Source organism: Ceratotherium simum, chromosome 8 (assembly GCF_057802395.1).
Source record: "Ceratotherium simum simum isolate JZ-2026a chromosome 8, ASM5780239v1, whole genome shotgun sequence".
Lineage (NCBI taxonomy): Eukaryota > Metazoa > Chordata > Mammalia > Perissodactyla > Rhinocerotidae > Ceratotherium > Ceratotherium simum.
The window spans coordinates 1,580,166-1,607,096 of record NC_141907.1 but is presented as its reverse complement, the minus strand read 5'-3'; the positions used below and the strand labels follow the sequence as shown (position 1 = coordinate 1,607,096).

General features: G+C 40.1%; 1 protein-coding gene across 1 annotated transcript in view; it reads left to right on the top strand.

Moving 5' to 3' along the window:
* POLN (DNA polymerase nu) overlaps positions 1–26,931 on the top strand; it is a 188,540-nt gene that overhangs the window by 25,282 nt on the left and 136,327 nt on the right. The window contains 7 exon segments of the mRNA XM_014788829.2: positions 1,659–2,159; positions 4,714–4,910; positions 11,159–11,271; positions 13,568–13,725; positions 16,460–16,528; positions 17,913–17,973; positions 18,726–18,790. Of these exon segments, the coding sequence (XP_014644315.2) occupies positions 1,659–2,159; positions 4,714–4,910; positions 11,159–11,271; positions 13,568–13,725; positions 16,460–16,528; positions 17,913–17,973; positions 18,726–18,790 (1,164 nt within the window).

The window sequence follows — 26,931 nt, the reverse complement described above, 5'->3', positions numbered from 1 at the left end:
ATCTTTGTGAAATATGAAAATTATATCTGAGCTGAGATCTAAAGGATGATTAGGAGATAGTCAGCCTAAATATCCCCACCTTTAGAGAATGAGGGAACGACTTTGAGAATATTTTTCAGAATAAAGGAAGAGAGCCTGGAACTTTGGGGTAGTGGAAATAAAGAGAAGTTTAGAAAGTAAGGGGTATAAAATCCACAGTGGGTGAGTTAACGTGATTTGGGCTTGAGGGGAGAGATAAGAAGAGGTCATATCCCCAAAGACCTTGTATATGAAACAGTGGTGGAGGCAGCATAGTGGTTAAGAGAATAGACTGGAGCAAACTACGTTTGTTCAAATCACAGTCTAACTCACTCCAATTTAAACTCACTGTAGTAAAATGGGGATGATAATAGGACCTGCTGCTTGGTTGATGGGATGATCATTTGCCCCTGAAGTGGAGGGAGAAGCATCTTTGACAGAGAAGGGACTATGCAGCCCTTTGTAAGTGAATGGAAATTATCTCTTTCAATAGTGTTCAAACTGTGCTCCTTGGATCCCTAAGGCAGAGGTCTTCAAACCTTTTTGCTCCATTTCTCTCAAAAAAGTTTTGAAAAGCCATGTACCTTCTTACATTTTAAGTTGACAGTTATAATATTCACTGCAAATTTTAAAAGTTTCATAGGACATGATTTCTGGTGTATTGATAATGTTGACATTTTAAAGACATATCGTCATTTAGAATATATCCACTAAAATCTAAATACTTTGCTCTGGCACCTTGATATCCATAATCATCCCTTTAAAAAATACTTCAGCATCATATTCTTCAACAATCCAAATTTTTATATATGCCTTTTTCTCCTTGAACTCCTTTTCTTGTGTACTTCCTCACAGAATTTTTAATGTAATATAATTTTATGCTTGGAAGTCTTTTCTTGAAAACCATTATAATATTTGTCTGCAATAAAAATGAGTATAAATTTAAAATTTCTGTGACCATATGACCAAGTGTTAAAACGTTTTCTTTTGAAATTATTTTTAAAGTACTATTAGTATACAGTTGTTTGAAACAGCATAAATATCATAAAATGTGAAAAATAAACATTAAAAATAAAATTTTATTGTAAATGAATCCTGTAATTCATCATGTCAGATGGATAGACATGCTTTTTCCCCCTTGGTTAGTTTGTGAACCTGTGAATAAGTATTGCACATTGCTAGATCAAGACAGGAAGAGGATTGCTGCTGAGCCATATATATATTTTTAAAATTTTTGGTAGATAGGCTAACATATCAAATAGTTGTGGTGAGTTCATTTTCTCTATAAATGGGCTTTACTTGGAAGTTGTAAATTATTAATCTTCACTCTTATGTACATCTGCAATGTATTCCCATCCACGGCATCTCTCATTACATGCACAATTTCAGTACAGGGGTGTGGTTGGAAACTTTTGAACTCCTGCCTATTCCAGCCCATGATTCAGATATACACTCATACCTGGGTTGAGTAAAATCACTGCTCTAGAAGACGCTATATAATTTTGTTAGAAAGTTTTATGTAGATAATATGAAGCTGTGATCCTACTTTACCTTAGATGACTTCTATCAGAAATTAGTTTGGTTTATATATCTGTCTTATAAATCCATATTCTAATGAAATATTTTCCATTTTTTGATAGAATCTTAATTCTTTTACAAGCCAGACATCAGGATCTTCCATCAAACTCTCTCCTCAATCCTCCAGGATCAGACTCACAGATCAGCTGTCTACTGACCAAAAACAGAAGGACATCAGCTCATTGGCTCCTTCCAGTTGTTTAATTCCACAGTGTAACCAGGAGGCTTCAGTTCTACAGAAGATGGAACATAAAAGAAAATATTTCCTAAAGGAAAATATAAATAATGAAAATAAAGAAAGCATGAATCTTAAAAGAAAACATAGTACATATAGTAATTCATCAGAGAAAACAAGTAAACATATGGCATTGGAAGAAGATGCTGATGAAATTGAAGCCTACCCAAAATCTGGGAACTCAAGAGCATTCAAAAACCATTTTTGTGATATTAGGTATTTGGATGATTTGGAGAAAAACCAGCTGATTGAAATGCTCAAACAGGCAGTAGCCTTGGTGGTAACTCTGATATATAAGGATGGTTCAACCCAGCTAAGAGCTGACCAGGTTAGTAAACAGTGTTGGTTTTTGTTTGTTTGTTTTTTAGCACCATACAAGAAGTCCATTTTCTTAGTGTCTGATTTTGATAGGAGAGCTAAAAATAAGATTTTAAGGCTCTCCTTCTCTCAGTGGCAAGCGAGAGATAGTTCTCATGTGTTTTTTTTTTTTTTTTTTTTTTTTAAAGATTTTATTTATTTTATTTTTTCCCCCCAAAGCCCCAGTGGATAGTTGTGTGTCGTAGCTGCACATCCTTCTAGTTGCTGTATGTGGGACTCGGCCTCAGGATGAACGGAGAAGTGGTGCCTCGATGCGCACCCGGGATCCGAACCCGGGCCGCCAGCATCGCAGCGCGCGCACTTAACCACCAAGCCACAGGGCCGGCCCTCTCATGTGTTTTTTAAGAAACTGCAAAAATACATAGTTCTCATGTGTTTTTTAAGAAACTGCAAAAATGTTTTCTAGAGTGGTTGTACCATTTTATATTCCACCAGCAATATACAAGGGTTCCAAATTCTCCACCTCCTTGTTAATACTTCTGGTTGTCTGTCTTTTTTGTTTTAGCCATTCTAGTGGGTATGAAGTGTTATTTCATTGTGGTGTTAAATTGCACTTCCTTAATAACTAATGACATTGAGCATCTTCTCATGTGCTTATTGGCCGTTTGTATATCTTCCTTAGTGAAATGCCTATTCAAATCTCATGCTCATTTTTTAATTGGGTTATTTGTTTTGGGTTGTTTTATTTTCAATCTGTAAGGGTTCTTTATATATTCTGATAAAAGTCTGTTGTCAAATATATGAATCGCAATTCTCCAAATCTGTGGCTTGTTTTTTCAATTTCATGATGGTGTCTTTTGAAGCACAAAAATTTTTTAATTTGATGAACTCCAGTTTACCAATTTTTTCTTTTATTGCCTGCACTTTTGTTGTTATATTTAAGAGTGCTTTGCCCAAACCAGGTCATAAAGATTTACTCCTGTTTTCTTCTAAGAGTTTATAGTTTTAGCTCTTACATTTAAATCTGTGATCCATTTTGCGTTCATTTTTGTGTATAGCGTGAGATAAGAGCATAAATCTGCCCTTTTGCATGTGGATATCTAGTTTTCCCAACATTATTTGTTGAAGACTCTTCTTTCTCCATTGAATTTTCTTGGAGAAAATTTTCTCATAATCAATTGAAAATCAATTGATTATCTATAAGGGTTTATTTCTAAACATTCAGTTCTTTCCATTGATCTATATGTCTATCCTTATGACAGTACCATGCTGTCTTGATTACTTTAGCTTTGTAGTAAGTTTTGGAATCAGGGAGTGTGAGTCTTCCAACTGTGTTTGTCTTTTTCAAAGACAAAGACTTTGTTTTGGGTAGTCTGGTTCCTTTGCATTTCCATATAAATTTTAAGACCAGTTTGTCAGTTTCTGCAAACATCCAGCTGGGATTTTGATACACATTGTATTGAACCTATAGATTAATTTTGGGAGTTTTGCCATCTTAACAGTATTGAGTTTTCTGATCCAGGAACAGGGGGTGTCCTTTCATTTATTTAAAACTTCAATTTCATTTAGCAATGTTTTGTAGTTTTCAGTGTAGTATACAAATCTTGCTTTACCTTTCATTTTTGAAGGACATTTTTGCTGACTAAAGAATTATAAGTTGACAGTTTTTTTCTTTCAGTAGTTTAAAGATGTTACTCCACTGGCTTCTAACTTGCTTTGTTTCCTACAAGAGATCTGCTGTCATCCTTATCTTTGTTTTTATCTAGGTAATATGTTTGCCCCCCTCTGGCTTCTTTTAAGATTTTCTCTTTATCACTGGTTTTAAGCAATTTCATTATGATGTGACTTGGTATAGCTTTCTTCATGTTTCTTGTACTCAGAGTTTATTGATCTTCTTGGTTCTACAGATTAATGTGGGAGAATTGACATTCTTATTATTTTGAGTTTTGTAGTCTTTGAGCATGGTATGTCTCTCTGTTATTTAGGTCTTCTCTGATTTCTTTCATCAGTATTTTGTAGTTCTAAGCATACAGATTCTGTAGAAGTTTTGTTGATTTCTAGCTAAGTATTTCATTTTTTGGATAGTTGTTATAAAAAGTAATTTCTTTTTTTAAAAAATTCATTTTTACATGTTTATTGCCAGTGTATAGAAATACAGTTGATTTTTGTGTTTTGATCTTGTATTCTGCAACCTTGTTAAACTCACATATTAGTTCCAGGAGTTCTTTTTTGTAGATTCCTTTGAGTTTTCTATGTAGACATTTGTGATATCTGTAAGTAGGGATAGTGTAATTCTTCCTTTCTGATTTATATGCCTTTTATTTGTTTTTCCTGTTGTATTGCACTGGCTAAGACTTCCATTATGATGTTAAATAGGGAGGAGACCAGATTTGGAGAGTAAGGTCATGGGTTTGGCTTTTGGCCTTGATTGTCACTAAAAGAGCTGTTCATTTACAAATTTACGAATTTTCTCTCTGCTTAATTATAAAACATGACATATTTTCCTTAAATAAACACATTGTCTATGTTTAATATTGAAATTTTATTTTATTGTGTATTCACAGGCTCTAGTTTCCTCTGTTAAAGGAATTGTGATGTTACTACAGAGCCACGCAGAAGAAGGCAGTGGTCCTTTGGATGCCTCAGCCTCTTCTGGTGTTCTGGAGGAAGGCTTCACACCCAGTGATCAGTATATCTACATAAAAACAGAGCACGCTTGTATTTGGGGCCAAGAACAAGAGGCACATAATCAATTTGCCAGGTTGGACATCTTCACTCATTACCTTAAATCCTATTTACATGCCTGCTTTATCCTAATTTAAAGTTTCCAAAGCTCCAATTTTATTATCTAAACTTACAGAAGTTTTATATGGGCAGATAAAAATAAAATGGATCTAAGTGACAGAAACCTCTACAAACACTGGCTCTGTCTCCCCCAAAGAGCTTCTGGAATGGAGGTTCCATCCTTCTGTGAGAGCCTGCTGCAGAATTTGAATCAACATCTCAATGAGAAGTTGGTGAGAAAAGTATCATCCCCAGGCCTGAAAACCCAGAGTCACTGCCAGAGTCCCAGATGATGTTCCTCATCACATTCGTTCACTCACTCACTGCATTAGAAAATGAAGTTATCACTGCCTTCAAACAGTAAACTGTCCTCAGTACCGTCAAGATATTACAAATTTCAAAGCTTCATATCTGTGAACATAGACAAGACACGTCTCACTTGGACTTGCCCTCTTAGAATCTTAGAACAGGCAGGGATGCTTCTGTTGCCCCTTCTCAATCCTGAAAAGTCCTGTTGTAGGTTGGAGCCTGTGCCCCTCGTCACCGTTTCTTTGAGCGTGTTGTTAGCCTGGCTGGCGTTTCTGCCTTCGGTGGGGGGTATCCACTTCCTGTCCGCCCAGCCCTCTGAGTTCAGGGTCAGTTAGCTGCCCCGAGGGAGCTCCTTGAAGCCACTGCCCTGAAGAGGAGTTCAAGGAGACCCAGGGAGAAAAGGTGGGGGCCTGGCCCTTCCTGTCTAATATAATCTCACTGGGCCTTGGTGAGTTTTAGGTAATTGTTGTGTGGGTCCTAACCTATTGATAGTGATGCTCTCAGCTAGGAATGCCTGAGGCACTCTCCAGGGGATGTACTACTGGTAGTGAGCCCCCACAGACATTTCCCCGACAGGGGCCAGAGTTGTGGCTGGACCAGCCCTTGTGGTTCTTATTATGATCGCAGGACACACTTGAGCAAAAAACATCAGGGAACTTTGAGGAGCAAGATTTATTTTTCACAAGTCCTCGAGGGTACCTGGCATGCCTGAGGGCCACACAGCGAGGTTCCAGTAGAGAGAGAGAGAGCGTGGACCTAGAACTCTGCCTTTATTAGAGTCTGAGGGTGCGGTGCCTAGGGTTTCAAGGGTTCACTCTTTATTGGCTAATTGAAAGTATAAGAAGGGCCGGCCCCGTCGCGTAGCAGTTAAGTGCACGCGCTCCACTGCTGGCGGCCTGGGTTTGGATCCCAGGCGTACACCAAGGCATTGCTTGGCAAGCTGTGCTGTGGCGGCATCCCATATAAAGTGGAGGAAGATGGGCACAGATGTTAGCCCAGGGCCAGTCTTCCTCAGCAAAAAGAGGAGATTGGCATGGATGTTAGCTCAGGGCTGATCTTCCTCACAAATAATAAATAAATAAAGCATAAGAGAGGGAATTAGGGCATGGTTAAGGGAGAAGCAGGGTCACTCAAGTAGTCAGTTATCTTGGTCACCTAGGGCTTTCTGAAGAGAGACCTTCTTGGATGGGGAAGGCCTAGATCCTTATCTGGTTGGTTTGCTGATAGCTGTGCCATATAGCTGGCAGCGTGTCTATTCAAGATGGATATCTTTTGAGATGGATGCCTCAGCAATTAAAAGCTTAATGTCAGGTACTTACACTACAGTAATTTTGGTGAGAATGGACAGTGTTTGACTAATATGACATTCTGCTCCCAAGAAACCCATAACCTTTCTCTCTCTCTCTCTCTTTTTTTTTTTTTGGTGAGGAAGATTGGCCCTGAGCTAACATCTGTGCCTATCTTACTCTATTTTATATGTGGGATGCCTGCCACAGCATGGCTTGATAAGCGGTATGTAGGTCCATATCCGGGATCTGGGCCTGCGAACCCCGGGCTGCTGAAGAGGAGCTCACAAACTTAACCACTATGCCACTGGGCCGGCCCCCCATGACCTTTCTTTTACATAATTTTCTTTTGAAAGAACAATTAGGCAGGTATATTCTATGGAAGATCTCTGTGAGAATAGAGCCGTAATATTTGGACGGCTTTTTCTGAATTCTGGATTTATATATCCTACTCGACATCCACTGGGATATCTAATAGTCAGTCACTTCAGCCTTAACATGTGCAAAACTGAGCTCCTATCTTCCCTGAAACTTGCCTCCTACAGCCTTTGTTGTGTTAGTGTCAGCATTAGCCCTCCATGAGCTCAGGCCAAGTCTTGACGTTATCTTTAACTTCTCTCTTTTTTTTCATATACTGCATCTCAGCTCTTAGTGAATCCCATTGGCTCTGCCTTCAAAATACAGCTAGATTCTGACCTACTCTTATCCCCTCTCTTGCCGTTCCAGGCAGGGCTTTACCTCCTGACTGAATTGTGACAAAAGCTTCCAGACTGGCCTCCCGCCTCCACCTGCCCCTTCTGTCTGTTTTTAGCACAGCACCCAGAGAGGTCCTGTTTAAACATAAATCAGATCACCTCACTCCCCTGCTCAAAACCTCCAAAAGCTCCTCCTTCACTCTGAAGAAAAGCCAAAGTTCCTACAACGGCTCTGCAGGTCTGCACCCCCAGGCCCTCTGCTGCATCTTGGTCCTCATCTCCTCTCTCCCTACTCTCACTGCTGTTCTGGAATGTGGGGAGCACACTTTTGCCCAAGGGCTTTGTACCAGCTGTTCCCTCTCCTGCAGTGTTCCCCCAAATATCTGCATGATTCACCACCTCATTCCTTTATGTTTTTCTTTAAACAAACACAAAAAAGCAAATTATGAAAACACGAAAGTAGAGTAGTATAACGAGCTGCATGTACACATCCAGACGGACCAGTTATCAAAGGTCTTTCCATACTTCCTTTATGTGTCCCTTTTTGAAGGGAAGTGTAGGGAGCTGGGGTTAAGGAAAACCCCAGACATGTCATCTTACCTCACATGTCTCAGGATGCAGCTCTAAAAGACATGGGCTTTTTGTTGTTTTTACATAGCCACAGTGCCATTCTCAAAACTAACAAATTTAATACCCAGTCCAAATTTAAAGTTACCCGATTGCTTCAAAAATGTCCTTCTACACTTGTTCTATTGGGAGCAGGACCAACAAGGTCCACACGTGACATTTGGAGGTCATGTCTCTTCCGCGTCTTCTAATAAGAGCATCCTCTGACCCCTCACCCCATCTTACAGACTGTTCCACCTCCTGGACTTGCCTGTTTCTTCATTGTGGGATTCTTTAACTGGTTTTCCTTTCCTCCCTATTTTCTGTGAACTGGAGTTTAGTTCTACAAGCTTGATTATTCACATCTAACTTTTTTCACAAGAAAATTTCCCTCGGTGGTGCCATGTGCTTCTTCAAATCATCTGTGATGCAGTTGGGTGGCCAGATTTAGTAAATAAAAATACATGATGCTAAATTTGAATTTCAGATAAACAACTACTTTTTTAGTATAAGTATATCCCAAATTTTGCATGGAACATCCTTACACTAAAAACATCCATCTCTAAAAAATACTCACTGTTTTTCTGAATTTCAAGTTTAACTGGGTGTCCTGTTTTCTATCTGGCTACCCTTTGCAATGCAATTTTGTTGTCCCAATACCATGATGCTGAGGTAGAGCCGTGGATCAGGTGGTGTCAGTGTGATCCCTCCTTTGTAAACTTCCCCAACAAACTTTCCCTTGTGGTTTTGTTTGTCATTGAGGGTCATTGGAATCACCTTTTAATTGTGGCTTGAAGATGGTGATTTTTCTAACTCTATTGTTTTTCCACATTTATTGGCTAAAATTTTCTGTAGAGAACTTTCCTTTATCAACTAGGCTTCACGTCCTTACATAAGTGTTATCAGATCAGACAAGGCCTTGCCTGACCACCCTATATAAAACAGTACCCCCACTCCAATAGCACACACATTCCCTACCTCCCTTCCCTTCTCCATAGTTCTCTAAAATACCACCATTGTCATTCTCTGTCTCTTACCTGTTTGTTTTGTTTATTGTGCATCTACCCCTAAGCTCTCCGGAGGCAGAAATTTTTATGTTTTGTTCATTTTTATGTCTTTACAGCCAAGAACAATGCCACAGAGTGTGTGCTTAATAAATATTTATCAATATTATTATTCAATGAATGAGTATTGAGGTTTAATTTTTATAAGTTCCAGGACAATTAGTTGAAGACATTGACTCAAGTACCATAAAATTGGAAGTAATAATCCCAATTCTACGATGGTGTCTTTGAGATTCAAAGTGAATTTAAATAAATCACATTTAAATTAATACACACATAAATAATTTTTTGGCACAAAACATATTTAGCAACATTTATGAAACACCCATGCAAGGTCTTGTCACATACATGCTCTCTCTTCTTAGCATTAACTGTATGTTAGACCTTATTAATTCCATTTTATAGTTGAGGAAACTGAGACTCAGAGAGGTAGTCATAGGTCATCCTTGAAATTTCAACACAAGCCTCCTTTTTTTTTTTTTTTTGTGAGGAAGATCAGCCCTGAGCTAACAGCCGATGCCAATCCTCCTCTTTTTTTGCTGAGGAAGATTGGCCCTGGGCTAACATCCGTGCCCATCTTCCTCTACTTTATATGGGACACCTCCACAGCATGACTTGACAAGCAGTGCGTCGGTGCACGCCTGGGATCTGAACTGCAAACCCTGGCCACCGAAGCAGAGTGTGCGCTCTTAACCACTGCGCCACCCAGCAAACCCCACAAGCCTCCTTTTTTTATACTCAAGTCTAGCTTTTTTATATTATAGCTGCCTTTTTGTTTTGTAATTGTGACATAATCAACTTATATAACTGACTTAGAAAGCACATTGTGTTTTAACCACTATCTTACAAGATGTTCTTTTTGTTGTTTGTCTTATCAAGATAGAAACAACTAGCCTGCATCTCTTGTTAGTGGGAGATATTGTAGTTATTAGATGACCTCATTAAGGACTCCCATGTTTCCAGCATACAAAAGCATCGAAGTGGAAGGAAGCTCCAGTTGTCTCCAGTTCTCTGTCATAAACTTGCACCCCCTCTTCCCTTTCCCTCCTGTACACCCCCTCCTAAGTCTGGTAGAGCCAAGACCTGAAGCTGTGCTGTTGACATTTTGCCCTCCCTAGCATCCTTGCCTCTCTCTTCAAGGGACACCAAGCTGAAATCAAACAAGAAAATGCAAAAAGCCTAAAAGTGTCTGTCTGTGGAGCAAGCCAAGCAAAATCTAACTATATGTTGACTCAGTGTGCAGAGCTAATTGGGCTTCTGGTTTCTTTCTTCCTTGGCCATATCCAAAGACCCTCATTAATGTATTAATAAACCATTACCATAATAGGAGATTTATAGCTTGGGCCTTGGCAGCAGCGAGATAGGGTCTCAGACTTCAGCTTTGCTACTTACCAGTTGTGTAACACTGGGAAAATTGTTTAACTTCTCCGAGGCTCAATTTCCTTATCTGTAAAGTGGATCTAGTGCCTGCCTAAGAGGATTGTGATGAGGTTTCAATGCAATAATCCTTGTGAAGTGTGTAGCGTGGTATCTGCTAATGGTGAGTGTTCAATAAATGTTAACTCATGAATCCCATATTCAAGGATCATGATGTAATGGGGAGAGCAAACGTTCAAAGTAAATTACTCTATAGGAAATGTGGTCCCGGCTGTAGCAGGTGTGTGGACGGGAAGGCGTATAGAAGGAGCATAGCAGAGGGGCAACTCCCTGCCCCATCCAGGCCGACCCTCCTGAAAACAGCACTTGAGCAGTTTGCTTGAATTGTGGGAGGAGAGTATTAGGCAAGAATACAGCAAGTGTAGTGGCTCTGGAGTGTGAGGGGATGTTGCACAGTCTGGTGATAGAGGAAAGAGTATTCAATGTGAGCCAAGGGTAGAATGTTTGGAGGGAGTGCTGGGAGAGCAGGCTGGAGAGTTGTGTCGGGGCTGTCTGTAAAGAGTCCAGAATGTGTATGCTCTGTTCAGGAATTTGGGTCTTAGTCTGTAGGTAATGGGGCTTTGCCCGGGGATTGGCTCTGAACAGCTGTGTGACCTTGGGTTCATTACTTAGCCTTTCTGTGTCTCAGCTTCATCATCTGTAAAATGTGGATAATAAGTAATGCCTACTTCATAGGATTTTTGCGTTAATCTATGTAAAGCTCTTAGAAGAAGAATGTCTGCAACATAGTACTGTATAAGTGATAGCTGTTAGTGGAGTAGCAATTTTTTCCAAGGTGAAAAGTCCTAAATTAATGTCTAAATCAGTGAATTTCTTTTCATCTTCTAGGAACGTGCTGTTTCAAACACTGAAATGTAAATGTCCTGTTATTTGTTTTAATGCGAAGGATTTTGTGAGAACCGTGCTGCAGTTTTTTGGTGATGATGGCAGTTGGAAGCATGGTAAGTTATAGCTGGTCGGCTGGAAGTACAGGAGGCCCAGGACTTGGGTCTGGTTCCTGAAGCGGGGACAGTCTTGTGGGGCTGAGCCCTTAACCTACAGTGTCTGCTGTAACTTCAGGTAGTTAGCGTCAGAATTGAATTGTGTTGTTGGACATCCTTCTGGTGTCTGCAGAGAACTGGAGACAGTGGTGTGGAAAACCCACACATGTGGTGTCAGAGGTGGTGTTGGAAAACACAACACAGTACCCATCACTCAGTTTCAACAATTATCAATTTATGTCTAGTCTTTTTTTCTCTATAACTCCCCACATTTCCAAACCCCCACCCCTGGATTATTTTGTAGCAAATCCCAAGCATCATATCATTAATCTGTAAATATTTCAATTATATGACTAAAATATGAGAATTTCATTTTTAAGATGATACTATCATCATCTCCCCCCAAAATTAGCAATAATCTTTTAATATTATTAGATATACAGTGTTTGCCCTTCCCCAATTGTATTTAAATTTTGTTTTTTGTTTTTTACAGTTGTTTGAATTGGCATTCAAACAAGGGTTAGGGTTATCCCATACCTGGGGTAGGTTTGATACATTTCTTTCTTTATTTTTTTCCCCCAAAGCCCCAGTAGATAGTTGTACATCATAGTTGCACATCCTTCTAGTTGCTGTATGTGGGACGCGGCCTCAGCATGGCCAGAGAAACGGTGCTTCGGTGCGCGCCCGGGATCCGAACCTGGGCCGCCAGCAGCGGAGCGCACGCACTTAACCGCTAAGCCACGGGGCCGGCCCTGATACATTTCTTAAGTCTCTTTTAATCTTTATGTTCTATCTCCCTCTGTTTTATGTCCTTGCAATTATATTGTCATTGTTGATAAAACCAAGTTGTTTGTCCTATAGGATTTCCCACAGTTTGGAATTTGTGGATCGTATCCCCTTCTTGCCACTTAACGTATACTTCTCTCTCTTCTATTTCTTGTAAATTGGCAGTTAGATTCAGAGGCTTGATCAAATTCAGACTAGATTTTGGGAAGGCAAGAGTAGTTCATAATCCTAACCCTGGTGCTAAGTGGCATGGTGTCCTTCTGTCACCCAAAATTCCAAATCTATCAACATGAGACTTCCTAGTCATCAAAGAAAAGGTCATGATATGACTGCATTAGTAAACATACCTCTTAGACTAGTATAATCTAAAGATACCAAAAAATATAATTTTTAGTGTGATGTGATCTAAGACTACATTTTTGTTTAAAGGCAAACTCCTTATTTTTTTATAGCACAATTCAAAATGTTAGAGTAACTTGAGAAAAACAATCACTTAGGATTCAAATTTCTCTCTTAATTTATCAACCCCCCATTATCCTTTATAACTCCCCCTCCATGTTTAAAATACTCTGATACTAAAATTTATCTATTTAGCGAATATCATTTTTATTTTTTAAAAAGCACCTTCACATATGTCTCACAGATACTTACAGTGATCTTTTCTCTCAGTTTTCAGATGAGAAAATTAACACTTAAGGGGCAAAATGACCTCCCCGGCTCACAGGGTGGTCTGGCGCCCTGGTTCTTTTCACACATCATGATGCAACACATCTAGTTGTCTTGCTCACAAGATTTTCCTGACATCAGGGTAAATGCCCCAAACGTCAAGCATCTTTGCCCTCACACATATTGCCCAGCCTCCCGAGAGCTCAGTGACGAGGATGCCATCTGCTCAGGCAGCTTCTCATCACTCTTCCTTCTACTCGTGAGACTTAGGTTCCTGAACGTCCTGATGCGATGTAGGGTCAAGTGTGGCCTGGGAAGGCAGCCCAGCGAGAGGCTAGAGGAGGGATGGCCTTGGAAAGAGTGGATTTGTTGACATATGTGATTGAAAAGCTGAATGAGGGAGAGGTGCCTGGGGCAGTGAGAGCCTCCGGAGCAGGGAGCGGGGAGAGAAAGATGGGGAAGAGGAGGCAAGAAGTGTGGCTGAGGATTCTGACTTCAATCTCTTTTAACATTTTTGAGAGATCCAAATTCCAAGTTAGTTTGGAGTCTCCATCCCTTTTCGGCTGTTTGGGATTGATTCCCCGTGGAGATTAGCCGTGTGAGACCAGGGTTTGTGGAAGCTGCTCTTATCAAAGATTCGAAATTCTTTAGGAATGACGGAGCATCCCTTTGATACTTAGCTGTGTAATTTGCGGGGATGGTGATGCTATTATTATTAATTTGAACCTTGAGAACCTTGGAAAAGCAGGGAAAAGTACAATTATTCATTTTTCTTAGAATGATTAAAGGACCTTTTTCTCTTTAGTTGCTGATTTTGTAGGGCTAGATCCCAGAATTGCTGCATGGCTTATAGATCCTAGTGATACTGCGCCCTCTTTTGAAGATTTAGTGGCAAAATACTTTGAAAACTCCGTCACAGTTAAAGTGAGCAGCACATATGGAAATTCCTCAAGAAATATTGTGGTGAGTTATTTTAAGATAAGGTTTTATCAACCTTAATACAACCGTAATTTTTCTCTAGAAACTTTTTCTACTTAATAGATAGTCCAATAGTAAAAGAACATTGCCGACATTCATTTTTACTTATTCAGCACAAATGCTTTTTACCCTGACATTTCTGGTGGAGGATATCGAATAAGGATGGGTGATTTCTGTTCCTTCGTGCAACTGTTCCTGGGAAATCCCATTCACGGTGTGATCCTTCTAAGTGGATTCCCTGGTGTCAGAAAGTTGCCTGCTCCGTGAGCAGAGAGCTGCTTGTTTATAAATTCTTAGTGCTGGTGATGTGGCTGCTGTGGCAGAGAGCCTGGGCCACTCCTCAGTCCACATGGGGAGAATTGTAGAAGCTGCTCCAGGTATGTGTCTCCGAGCCCCCTTCTGGAGTTGCCCCTGATTGTTAAGAACCACTGTCTGGAGCAGCAGGGGTGCTTGCAGCTTTGGAACCCTGCCTGGAGCCTGGTGAGAGGGAGACTTGACATGGTTCCATGGCAGGCCCCAGAGGAGGCGTCCCAGTGGGAGCAGTGTGGGCCTCATCGGGCCACTCTGTTCAGGCTTCCTAGTTGTAAATTAACAGCTACATGTTAAAAGCACAAGTAGAAGAACACACAGAGTGCTGAGGGGGCACAAAGGGCGCAGAGGAACAGGTGGCTCTGTGAGCCTGCCCAATGTGCCGCGCTGAGCTGGGGGATGTTCTCGTCCTGCTCTTTATCCTACAGACCTTCTGTGAGGGAGGGTACTGTGTCAAGGGCTTGGGGTTGAAAGTACAGAAACTTGCTCTCACTTAGTTTAAAAAGAGCTTTGTCAGAGAAATATGGGGCAGCTCACAGACTCAGAGGAGAAGCAGAACCAGGCCTTGGGAAGTCAGCAGCCTGGCGGCTCTGGAGACCCAGGGAGCAGGAGCCCACAGGCCTGGGGCCAGCAGTGAGCCATGACCTTTTGATCTGTGTGTCACTTTTTTCAAGATTCAAAGTTCTAGCACTTCAAGTATCTTGTTTCCCTCACTGTGTCACATGTCTGCCCTTGGCAAGGAGGGTAGGACATGAAGATTAGAAGTCCTGCCCAGATTCCATGCTGTTGGGAGGGAACTTCCCCAAACGGAAGCTGAGATATTACTGAAAGAAGGAGTTGTCCACCTCAGTATCATCAGCCCCAGTCTACAGATGAGAAAACCAAGGTCCAGGCCATGGTTCAAACTTTGGATTTCTGACTCTGAAGTCCACTTTCTTTCTAATATACAAGTGTATGGGTTAGGGATGGGAGTGGCTGCAAGGAGCAAAACACCAGCTACACAGGATGTGTTTGTCCCTGATGAGAACCTGGTGGCCCTCATCCTGGCTGGAGCGACTGCTCACAGTGCTGTTGGACTCTTCCACTCAGCCACTCCGTGAGTGCCATTGCCTTACGGTTCCTCCGAAGCTTCATCCCAGGGCCCTCGTCCACGCTCCAGGCATCAAAGAGGCAGCCTCGGGTGAACTTCTGCTTGTGTCTTATTAGTCAGAAATGTCTCTCTTGTGGAGGCATGCAGTGCAGGAGCGGGTGGGAGATGGAAGTTGGGCCCACTAATCTACAGGATCTGCCAGCTGTGCTTCTTTGAAAAGCTGGTATGAATTGTCCAGGAAAATGAAAAGGTATTCTGGGTAGAGGGAGCAGCATGGAAACAGTAAGGAATTGTAGGAGAATGTGACTCCTATGGGGGAAGCAGCAAGACCTCATATGGTGAAAAGGAAGATGACTGTGGGGAAGGAAGAAGAGATGCAGCAGGGGCTGTGCCACGAAGGGTCTGTGAGCCCGCTGACAAGCCTGATCTTGTCCTAGGGAAGCTTTGGAATTGGACAACTGTTTAAAGTGGGAGTCGCACGGTCAGCTTTGTCATTTAGAAAGCTCATTCAGGCAGCAGTGTTGCTGCTGTCAGATGGCAGCCGAGAAATTTACATGGATGTGCTCACAGTGCCTTCCGACTAGTCATTCACAGAAGAGCCAAGACCAGGAATGACTAAAAAACAAATGCCAGGGTATGTGCAGCCTGCCATTGGCTCATTGTGGGGAATGTTCCTCTAACTTGAGGCCTTCAGCAAAAAAGCTGAGTCTGACCGGCCTAGAGTCTGGAGGGTCATTCAGCAGAGCAAGGTGTTCAGTGGGAGAAGCTGGCGCCCTGGGTCAGTGGAGGGAGAAGTAGACTGAGTGTTGGGGGCTGTGGCTCATCCTGTTGCCCTATTTATCAGTTGAACACACACCCTGTTTGTCCACTTCCAGGGCCTGTGTGTGTGTCATCTAGGGCGAGGATGGACAGAGAGTGTGGAATGTGGTGGTGTGTCTCCTCAACTTGCTTGTGGTTGGTGGAGGCTGTGGGAGTAGAGAGGTCAGGTCCATGTCTTCCTGTCTCTACCACCGTGTAGTCTTTGCACTTTAGGCATTTAGCGTCTTTGTGGTTCATTTCCTGTAAAATGAGGGAAAATTGGGTGGGAGAGAAAGTGTCAGGTGACAGGTAGCTTGCATTTGCACAATAAGAAGTATATTCTGTACCATGGGAATTCATCTACTTGAGGTGATTGTGATGCCACCAGATGCGTCATATCCGCCATGGAAAGACTTGTGCGACGTAGCTAGTAAATATTTTTGTGAGTTGTGTCCCTTCCTAGATTGTAACAAACATTGCCACCAAGTTTGCCTAATTTTTAATTCTTTTGATCTTTTAAAGAATCAGAATGTATGTGCGAACCTGAGGATACTCTACAGACTTACGATGGGCCTTTGTTCTCAGTTGAAGGCAAGGCATTTTATTATAACTTCCGGTTAGCAGGCACTCTTGCTCACTGTTTGTCACAGAGCTGTCTTTCATTCACATCCATACTCACAGGAAGCAATACTCACAGTGTCTTTGAATGTGTAGGAAACAAAACATTGAGTTCTAAGACCAAGTTAACAACGCATCACTCGTAAAAGGGTAGTCCAGATGATAAAACCTGAGGTTGTAAAAATGTTTTCTGTAGGCTGAAAACAATTGCAACATTTTTGAAAAGCCTCCAATTCAATTGGAACGTTTCTAATGCTGCAGTTAACATAAAAGCCAAGAGTTTATTTTACTTAATAGTGAAATGGACACAGCTCCGCTCAGTCAGAGTCTCATTGGGAAGCAGAGGGCATTCAAAGGAACAATCGAGCAGAGTTGAATGAAGGCACTGTGTACTGAGGCAAGAACAGGGGTAAGGGAGCCAGCAGGGGATGGAGAAGCCTCCAAGGGTAGGTACTGGCTGGAAGCTTTTCAACCTCTGGGCTTGAAGGGCAAGCTATTACCAGGACCCTGGGAGAGCAGTGGCCTGGCAGGGGGCTGCTGGTCAGGAGCCAGGTGCCAGAAGCTGTGGCTGCAGGTGGAGGACCACAGCCAGCAGTACACTGTGGGCTGGTGGGCAGGGGCTGGGTGGGAGAGAGGAAACCCACTTCTCTCTCCTTCTACCAGCCCCAAATGGGCAAAACCATCCTGAGAGCAGAGAAGGAGCCCAGGTGATGTGGACTGGAGGGCATCCACCCTTCCTTGGGGGTGAAGAGCAGGGCAGAGAATGGCTCTGGAGGGGCAGGCTGAGAGCATGAGGGAACAATGGAAGAACAGATGAGGCTGAGGATTCTCGCAGATGTCAGCAGGAAACTCTGATAAAGAGCGTGGAAGATGCTCTGAATAAATGGAGAGATGTTTAATGCTGCTGGAGGAGGTGACCTAATATTATAAATATTTTAGTTCTTCCTACATTACTCTATAAAGTCAGTGCAGAATCAATGAAAATGCTAATTAAATTTTTGGGAATTCAGTAAACCTATTCTGAAATTAAAATGGAAGACTAAAAGTCTACAAATACCTAAATCACACTTAAAAGTGAGAAAGATTACAGAATATTGGGAGTGGGGCTTGTCCTACCTGATATTTCTAAATATTTCCAACAGATCTGGGTAATAAAATTGGATACTTGAAGGAAATAGGAGTTTTATTAGGAAGGAGGACGGAGCAGAGGAGTAGCTATTGGGTAGGAAACCAACCATGTCCACTATAGGAGTTGCCATAATTCTAGCTCAAGGAAATTAAATAGGCTTTTCAGCAAAATGCGAATAGAAGTAATAATTTAAAAGTAACATTGATATCATTTCTTCCTATGAAACAGATTTATGGTTTATGGCAACTTTTTTGTATTTTGGAGCTTCCTCTGATACCAATTTTGGCAGGTAAGGTACCATAAAGATGATGTACAGTCATCTTTCTAGAGAATTCTTTACATTGTTGGGAATGACTGTTTCTCTCCTAACTTATTTATGGGTAGGTAGTGTATCATGTGGGCACTGAAGAGGTAGCAAGCCCTTTATTTTCCCTTTCTATAGCAAAAGGGGTTGGACCGTATCACCTCTTGGTCTAGAAGGACTAGAAGGTTCTGACATTTCGGTTATATGGGAGCCCTCTGTACTATCTGGTTCTGCCGAGTGCCCTGGCCGAGGGGTGACAGCTGGCCTGACTCCTAGGCTCCTGAGAGCAGCAGTGTGGGGGAGGAGGCCTGTCTGGATGTTGTTCCGGTCCTGGCATGCTGTCCTTTAACCTTCCCCACTTTGTGACAACCCTCTAGAAGAACTATTGCAGGGCTTTCTTCTGCCTTCACCTCTGTATCCCCCTCTCCCCAACTCTTCCCAGGTCCTGCTGGGTCCCTAGGAGAGCAGAGCCTTGCCCAGCGCTCTGCAGCCGAGCTGGTGGGGGGCAACTCTCCATCCAGAGTGTGGCTGGCCAGTGCTCGTCCCCACGCCTACTGCCACCATTGCTGGGCTCAAATACTGGCCCCAATGGTCACTTTACTGAGGTCAGCACGCAGTAGGTGCTGTCATTATTGTCCTTATCAGAGAGTGAGGCTCACTCCTTGCACTTGAGTCTTTCACAGAAATGATTCATTGATGCAGTGCAAATATTATCTGCTTTGTTTTTTGAGTCACAGTAATGGAAAGCCACAACATTCAGGTGAACAAAGAAGAAATGGAGAGGACTTCAGCACTTCTTGGGGTATGTTATTATTTCAGACCATTTGTACTTGTTAGCTCTCTCCTAGCATGGGGTGGGGTGTAAAGGTCGGAAAAGGCCTCCCTGAGTTCTTCCAGTGGTAGTTCTAGAGTGACTTCCCTTTCTTCCCTTCCTTGTTTGCCCTAGACTGATGCTGCCACTGTTCCTCCTGTCTCTGACTCCTGAGTACCACGCGTTGAAAGGATTAAACAAGCATTACATCTGGTTGTTCCCCCCATGTAGGTGTGTGCATGGTTTAATGGGTCCTCAGTGTCCTTCTCAAAAGTTAGGTTCTTCTTGCAAAGACATTGCCCCCTGTGCTTTGGTGAGGGGAATTCATGGGTTTCTTGGATTCTTTAAAATAGTAAAAACAAAACTTTCCAACTGCGAAAAATGAAAAATGCAGAGGGATGTGTAAAGATGCATGAAAACATGCGTTAAAATGTTGTAAATAAGTTATTTTAAAGGAAACTTTGGTATAACCATCACCTAGCTCAAAGCATAGAGTTCCAGAAGCCCCGTGTGCCCTTTTCCTATCAGAACCCCCTTCCTGCTGCCAAAAGTAACCCCCTTCCTGACTTTTGTCCTCGTTACATTGCTTTTCTTTACAGTTTTCCCACTTCAACGCCTAAACAATATAGTTTAGCTCTCCTTTTGAACTGTAAGTTAATAGTAGTGCCTGACCTCTTTTACTCAGCCTCTGTATCTCAGCTTCATCAATGTCACCGTGTCACTTGGTGCTGTAGTCTTCCATTGTATGACTCTAGCCCACTGTTGATAGGCATCTGGGTTGTCTCCATTTTGCAGTCATTACAAACCATGCTTCACCCTTGAGCATGTCTCCAGGGCCCCTGGGCACATGCTTCTCTGGGGTGTAAGGCAGGATGGGGTTTCTGGGGCACAGGGATGGTATTGCTCAGCTTTATTAAATCACATTGAATTGCTTTCCAAAGGCACACTTACCAGAAGTGCACACAGGGGCCTGTCATTGCACATCCTCATCTGCATGGGTACATCAGACTTTTAATAGTAGCCATTTTGGTGAGGACATAATAGTGTCTTGTTATGGTTTTGGTTTCTATTTTTCTGGTTACTAATGAGGTTGAATAGCTTTTCCTATGATCATTAGCTTTTAGGAGTTTCTCTTTGGTAAAGGATCTGCTCAAGTTTTTTTACCCACTTTTATATTGAGGATTTTGTCTTTCTGTTATTGATTTATAGGACGTCTTGATATATTCTGGTTACAAACCTGTTACATATACCTTCTCCCTCTCTGTCTTACCTTTTTACTTTCTTAGTGGTGTTTTTTGATGAACAAAAGTTATTCATTTTTAATGTAGTGCAATTTATTAATCTTTTTCTTTATGGTTAGTGCTTTGTGTATCCTGTTTAAGAAATCTTTCCTTACTTCAAGCTCATATGAAGTATTCTTATGTGTTATGTTTGAAAGCTATTTTCATTAGCCTTTGCATTTAGGTTTATAATCCACCTGGAACTGATTTTTTCTTTTTAGGTAGAAAGAAATTACATACAGTGAATGCTACAAATCTTTTTTATTTATTGTAATAAAATACACTTAACAAAATTTACCATCTTAACCATTTCTAACCACACAATACAGTAGTATTAAATACATTCCCATTGTTGTGCAACCATCATCACCATCCATCCCCATAACTGTTTTCATCTTGTAAAGTTGAAACTCTATACCCATTAAACAATAACTCCTCTATGATTTTGACTACTCTAGGTATCTTATATAAGTGAATCATACAGTGATTGTCTTTTTGTGACTGGCTTATTTCGCTTAGCATAATGTCCTCAAGGTTCATCCATGTTCTAGCATGTTCTCAGAATTTCTTTCTTTTTTGAGGCTGAATAATACTCTATTATATGTATATATCACATTTTGCTTATCCATTCATCTGTCAATGGATGCAAGCAATTTAGGTTGTTTCCATGTTTTAGCTATTATGAATAATACTGCTATAAAAATGGGTATACAAATATCTCTTTGAGATCCCTGCTTTCAATCCTTTTGGTTATGTCCCCAGAAATAATTGCTAGAGCTTATCATAATTCTGTTTTCAATTTTTTGAGAAACGTTTTCCACAGTGGCTGCACCATTTTATATTCCCACCAACAGTGCACGAGGGTTCCAGTTTCTTTACATCCTTGTCAACACTTGGTGTTTTCTGTTTTTTTGATAGTAGCCATCCTAATGGGTATGAGGTGGTATCTCAATATAGTTTTTTTTTTTTTACTAATTTATTTTATTTATTTATTTATTTATTTTTTGTGTGAGGAAGATCGGCCCTGAGCTAACATCTGCCAATCCTCCTCTTTTTGCTGAGGAAGACTGGCCCTGGGCTAACATGCATGCCCATCTTCCTCCACTTTATATGGGACGCCGTCACAGCATGGCTTGACAAGCGGTGCGTTGGTGCATGCACGGGATCCAAACCGGCAAACCCCGGGCCGCCGCAGCGGAGCATGCGCACTTAACCGCTTGCGCCACCGGGCTGGCCCCTCAATATAGTTTTGATTTGCATTTCATTAATGATTAGTGATGTTGAGAATATTTTCATGTGCTTATTGGCCATTTGTATATCTTCTTTGGAAAAATGTCTATTCAAGTCCTTTGCCCATTTTTGAATCGAGTTTGATTTTTCTTGTTGTTGAGTTTTAGGAATTCTCTATATATTCTAGATATTAATCCCTTATCAGATATATGAATTTTAAATATTTTCTCCCATTCTTTGGGTTGCCTTTCTACTCTGTTGATGGTGTCTTTTGATGCATAAATTTTAAAAATTTTCATGAAGCCCAATTTTTCTACTTTTTCTTTTGTTGCCTGTGCCTTTGATGTCATATCCAAAAAATCATTGCCAAATCCAGTGTCATGAAGCTTTTGTCCTGTGTTTTCTTCTAAGAGTTTTATTGTTTTAGGTCTCACATTTAGGTCCTTGATCCATTTTGAGTTAATTTTTGTGTATGGTGTTAGGTAAGGGTACAGCTGCAGTTTTCTGCATGTGGACATGCAGTTTTCCCAGCACCGTTTATTGAAAAGACTGTCTTTTCCCCATTGAATGGTCTTGGCACCCTTGTCAAAAATCATTTGACCATATCCGCAACGTTTATGTTTGGGCTCGCTTTTGTATTCTCTTGGTCTATATGTCTGTCTTTATGCTCATATCACATTATTTTGATTACTGTGGCTTTGTAGTAAATTTTGAAATCAGGAAATGTGGGTCCTCTAGTTTTGTTCTTTTTTCAAGACTGTTTTAGCTACTCGGTGTCCCTTGAGATTCCGTAAGAATTTTAGGATGGATTTTTCTATTTCTGAAAAAAATGTCTTTAGGACTTTGATAGGGATTGCATTGAATCTGTAGATCACTTTGAGTAGTACTGACATCTTATATTAAATCTTCCAATCCATGAACATGAGATGTGTTTTCATTTACTTATGTCTTTTTAAATTTCTTTCAGCAATGTTTGGTAGTTTTCATTGTACAAATCTTTCACCTGCTTGGTTAAGTTAATTCCTAAGTATTTTATTCTTTTTGATACTCTTGTGAATGGAATTGTTTTTGTAATTTCCTTTTCAGATTGTTCATGTGTAGAAATGCAACTGATTTTTGTGTGTTGATGTTGTATCCTGCTACTTTGCTGAGTTCAAAAAATTCTAACAGTTTTTTTTTGTGAAATATTTAGAGTTTTCAACAGGTAAGATGATATCATCTGCAAACAGAGATCATTTTACTTCTTCCTTTCCAATTTGGATACCTTTTATTTCTTTTTCTTGCCTAATTGCTCTGGCTAGAACTTCCAGTACCATGTTTAATAAAAGTGGTGAAAGTGGGCATCGTTCCCTTGTTCCTGATCTTAGAAGAAATACGTTTAGACTTTCACCATTGAGGGTATGATGTTTGCTGTGAGTTTTTCATTTGTGACTTTTATTTTGTTGAGGTGGTTTCCCTTTATTCCTAGTTTGTTGAGTGTTTTTATCATGAAAGGGTGTTGAATATTGGCAAATGCTTTTTCTGCATCAATTGAGATGCTCATGTGGTTCCCCTCCTTCATTCTGTTGATGTGGCATATTACACTGATCAATTTTCATATGTTAAACCATCCTTGCATTGCAGGAATAAATCCCACTTGATCATAGTGTATAATCCTTTTAATATACAGCTGAATTCTGTTTGCTAGTATTTTGGAGGATTTTTGCATCAGTGTGCTTAAGGACTATTGGTCAGCAGTTTTCTTTTCTTTTTTTTTTTTTTTTTAAAGATTTTATTTATTTATTTTTGCCCCCAAAGCCCCAGTAGATAGTTGTATGTCATAGCTGTACATCCTTCTAGTTGCTGTACGTGGGACGCGGCCCCAGCATGGCGGGAGAAGCGGTGCATCGGTGCACGCCCAGGATCCGAACCCGGGCCGCCAGCAGCAGAGGGCGCGCACCTAACCGCTAAGCCACGGGGCCGGCCCAGTTTTCTTTTCTTGTAGTGTCTTTGTCTGGCTTTGGTATCAGGTAATGTTGGCCTCGTAGAATGAGTTGGAAAATGTTGCCGCCTCTTCAATTTTTTGGGAAAAGTTGAGAAGGATTGGTATTAGTTCTTGAAATGTTTGGTGGAATTCACCAGTGAAGCCCCTGGGTCTAGGGCTTTTTTTTGTTGGGAGATTTTTGATTACTGATTCGATCTCCTTACTACTTATGGGTCTATTCAGATTTTCTGTTTCTTCATGACTTAGTCTTGTAGGTTTTGTGCTTCTGGGAATTTGTTCATTTTATCTAGGTTATCCAGTTTGTTGCCATACAGTCATTTATAGTACTCTCTTATAATCCTTTTTATTTCTGTGGAATTGATAGTAATGTCCCCACTTTCATTTCTGATTTTAGTAATTTTTTTTCTTAGTCTGTTTAGCTAATAAAGGTTTGTCAATTTTGTTGATCTTTTTGAAGAACCAACTTCTTGTTTCATTGGTTTTCTCTGTTGTTTTTCTGTTCTGTATTTCACTTATCTCTGCTGTAATCTTTATTCTTACCTTCCTTCTGCTAGCTTTGGGTTTAGTTTGTTCTTTTTCTAGTTCTTTAAGTTGTAAATTTAGATTATTGATTTCAGATCTTTCTTGTTTTTTAATATAAGCATTTATAGCTATAAATTTCCCCCTTAGCACTGCTTTCGCTGTGTCCCATAAGTTTTAATATGTTGTTTTCATTTTCATTCGTCTCTTAAGTAATTTCTAAATTCTCTTTTGATTTCTTCCCTGATCCTTTGGTTGTTTAAAACTGTTGTTTAATTTCCACAATTTTGTGAATTTTCCAACTTTCCTTTTGTTATTGATTTCTAACTTCATTTTGTTGTAGTCAGAGAAGATACTTTGTATGATATCTATCTTTTAAAATCTCTTTATACTTAATTTGTGGCCTAACTTATGGTCTATCATGGAAAATGTCCCATGTGCACACTTGAGAAGAATGCGTATTCTGTTATTGGGTAGTGTTCTGTGTGTGTTTATTAGATATGATTGGTTTATTGTTGTTTGAGTCCTCTGTTTTCTTACTTATCTTCTGTTTGGTTGTTCTATCCATTATTGTGAGTGGGATACAGTCATGTGTCACTTAACAATAGGGATACCTTCTGAGAAAAGCATCATTAGGTGATTTCATTGTTGTGTGAACGTCATAGAGTGGACTTACACAAACCTAGATGGTATCACCTACTACATACTTATGGTACTAATCTTATGGGACCACTGTCATATATACGTTCCATCATTGACTGAAATGTTGTTGTGGCACATGACTGTATTCAAGTCTCCAACTATTACTGTAGAACTGTCTATTTCTTCCTTCAATTCTGTTAGTTTTTCTTCATATATTTTAATGGTCTGTCATGAGGTGTGTAAATGTTTATAATTGTTATATCTTCTTGTTGTGTCAAATATAATGTCATCCTTTGTCTCTTATAACCCTTTGATTTAAAGTCTATTTTGTCTGATATTAGTATAGCCACCCCTGCTCTGTTTTCGTTACTAATTTCATGAAATATCTTTTTCCATCTTTTCACTTTCAACCTGTTTGTATCTTTGGATTTAAAATGAGTCTCTCATAGACAGCGTATAGTTGGATGATGTGTTTTTATCCATTCTGGCAATCCCTGTCTTTTGATTGGAAAGTTTAATCCATTTACATTTAAGTAATTACTCATAAGGAGAGATTTACTTCTGTCATTGTGCTGTTGGTTTTCTATATGCTTTATAGCCTTTTTGTCCCTCATTTCCTGCATTACTGTCTTCTTTTATGTTTAGTTGATTTTTTTGAAATGAAATGTTTAAGTTCCTTTCTCATTTCCTTTTGTGTATATTCTATAGCTGTTTTCTTTGTGATTACCATGGGAATAACATTTAAGATTTTAATGTTATAACACTCTAATTTGAATTTATACCAGCTTAACTTCAATAACATACAAGAACTCCGCTTCATTACCGCTCTGTGCCCACCCCTTTCAGTTGTTGATGTCACAAAATTACATATTTATGCATCGTGTGCCCCAAAATGTAAACTAATAATTTTTTAAATGCCTTAGTATCTTAAATTATGTAGAAAACAAGATTTGGAGTTACAAACTAAATTTACAATAATACTCGCTTTTATACTCCTAATTGGTTTTTTCTTAAATCATGTAGAAAACAATAAGTGCAGTTACAAATTGTTACAATATTACTAATTTTTATAATTCCCCATGTATTTACTTTTATTGAGTGCTTTATTTCTCCATATGGCTTCAAGTTACTCTGTAGTGTCCTTTTTTTCACCTTGTAGGATTCCCTGAGCATTTCTTCCAGGGCAGATGTAGTGGTCACATCTTTCTCAGCCTTTGTTTATCTGGGAATGTCTTAATTTCTCCCTCACTCTTGAAGGACAGTTTTGATGGATGTAGGGTTCATGATTGATAGTTTTTTTCTTTTAGCACTTTGAATATATTGGCTCACTATCTTCTGGTCTCCAAAGTTGCTGATGAGAAATCCATTAATAATCTTATTGAGTATCCCTTGTATGTGATGATGCTTCTCTCTTGCTGCTTTCAATATTCTCTCTTGTCTTTGTCTTTTGAAAGTTTGATTATATTGTGTCTTGGTGTTCATCTCTTTGAATTCATCTCACTTGAAGTTCGTTGAGCTTATTGAATGTTTGTATTCATGTCTTTCATCAAATTTGAGACATTTTCAGTCATTATATCTTCATATATTCTTGCTGCCCCTTTCTCTCTCTCTTCCCCTTCTAGGATTCCTACAGTGCATATGTTGGTCCACTTAATGGTGTCCCACAGATCCCTTAAGTTCTGTTCACTTTTCTTCAATCATTTTTCTTTGTGTTCCTCAGCCTCAATAATTTCCATCATCCTGTCTTCAAGTTCACTGATTCTTTCTTCTGTCTACTCAAATCTGCCTTTGAATCCCTCTAGTGAATTTTAGATTTCATTAAAATTTTTCAATACTTTTCAGCTCCAGAATTTCTTTTTGGTTTCTTTTTACATTTTCTGTCTCTTTATTGGTATTTCTCTTTTGTTCACAGATCATTTTCTTGACTTTTCCCACATCTTCCTTTAGTTCTTTGAGCATCTTTAAGACAGTTGTTTTAAAGTCTTTGTCTAGTGGATCTGCCATCAGGTCTTTTTTTTCAGGGACAGTTTCTGTTGATTTTTTTTCCCTTTGAATGGTCTATGTTTCCTGTTTCTTTGTATGCCTTGTGATTTTTTTTGTTGTTGTTAAACATGGACATTTGAATCTAATAATGTGGTAACTCTGGAATCAGATTCTTCCCTTTCCCCAGGGTTTGCTCATTTTATGTTATTGTTTCTTTGTTTGGTTGGTTGGTTGGGTTTTTGCTTGTTGTAGGTTGTCTCTGTTTTGAGGTTCAGCCTGAGGTGTAACCTTAAGGTGTTCTTGGTTTTTTTCTGAGCCTTTCTCTGGGCATGCACAGTCACTTTCTATTTCCCCCCATAGATACAGTTGCTTTTGAATGTCCTTGTCTTTAATATCTGGCTCCCAAGAGGAGAAAAAGCAAAAATTAAGGAGAAGGAAAAATGGCACTGACCCTTTAAATCCCCTGGAAGTCACTTCATTGGAGCAGAACGGTC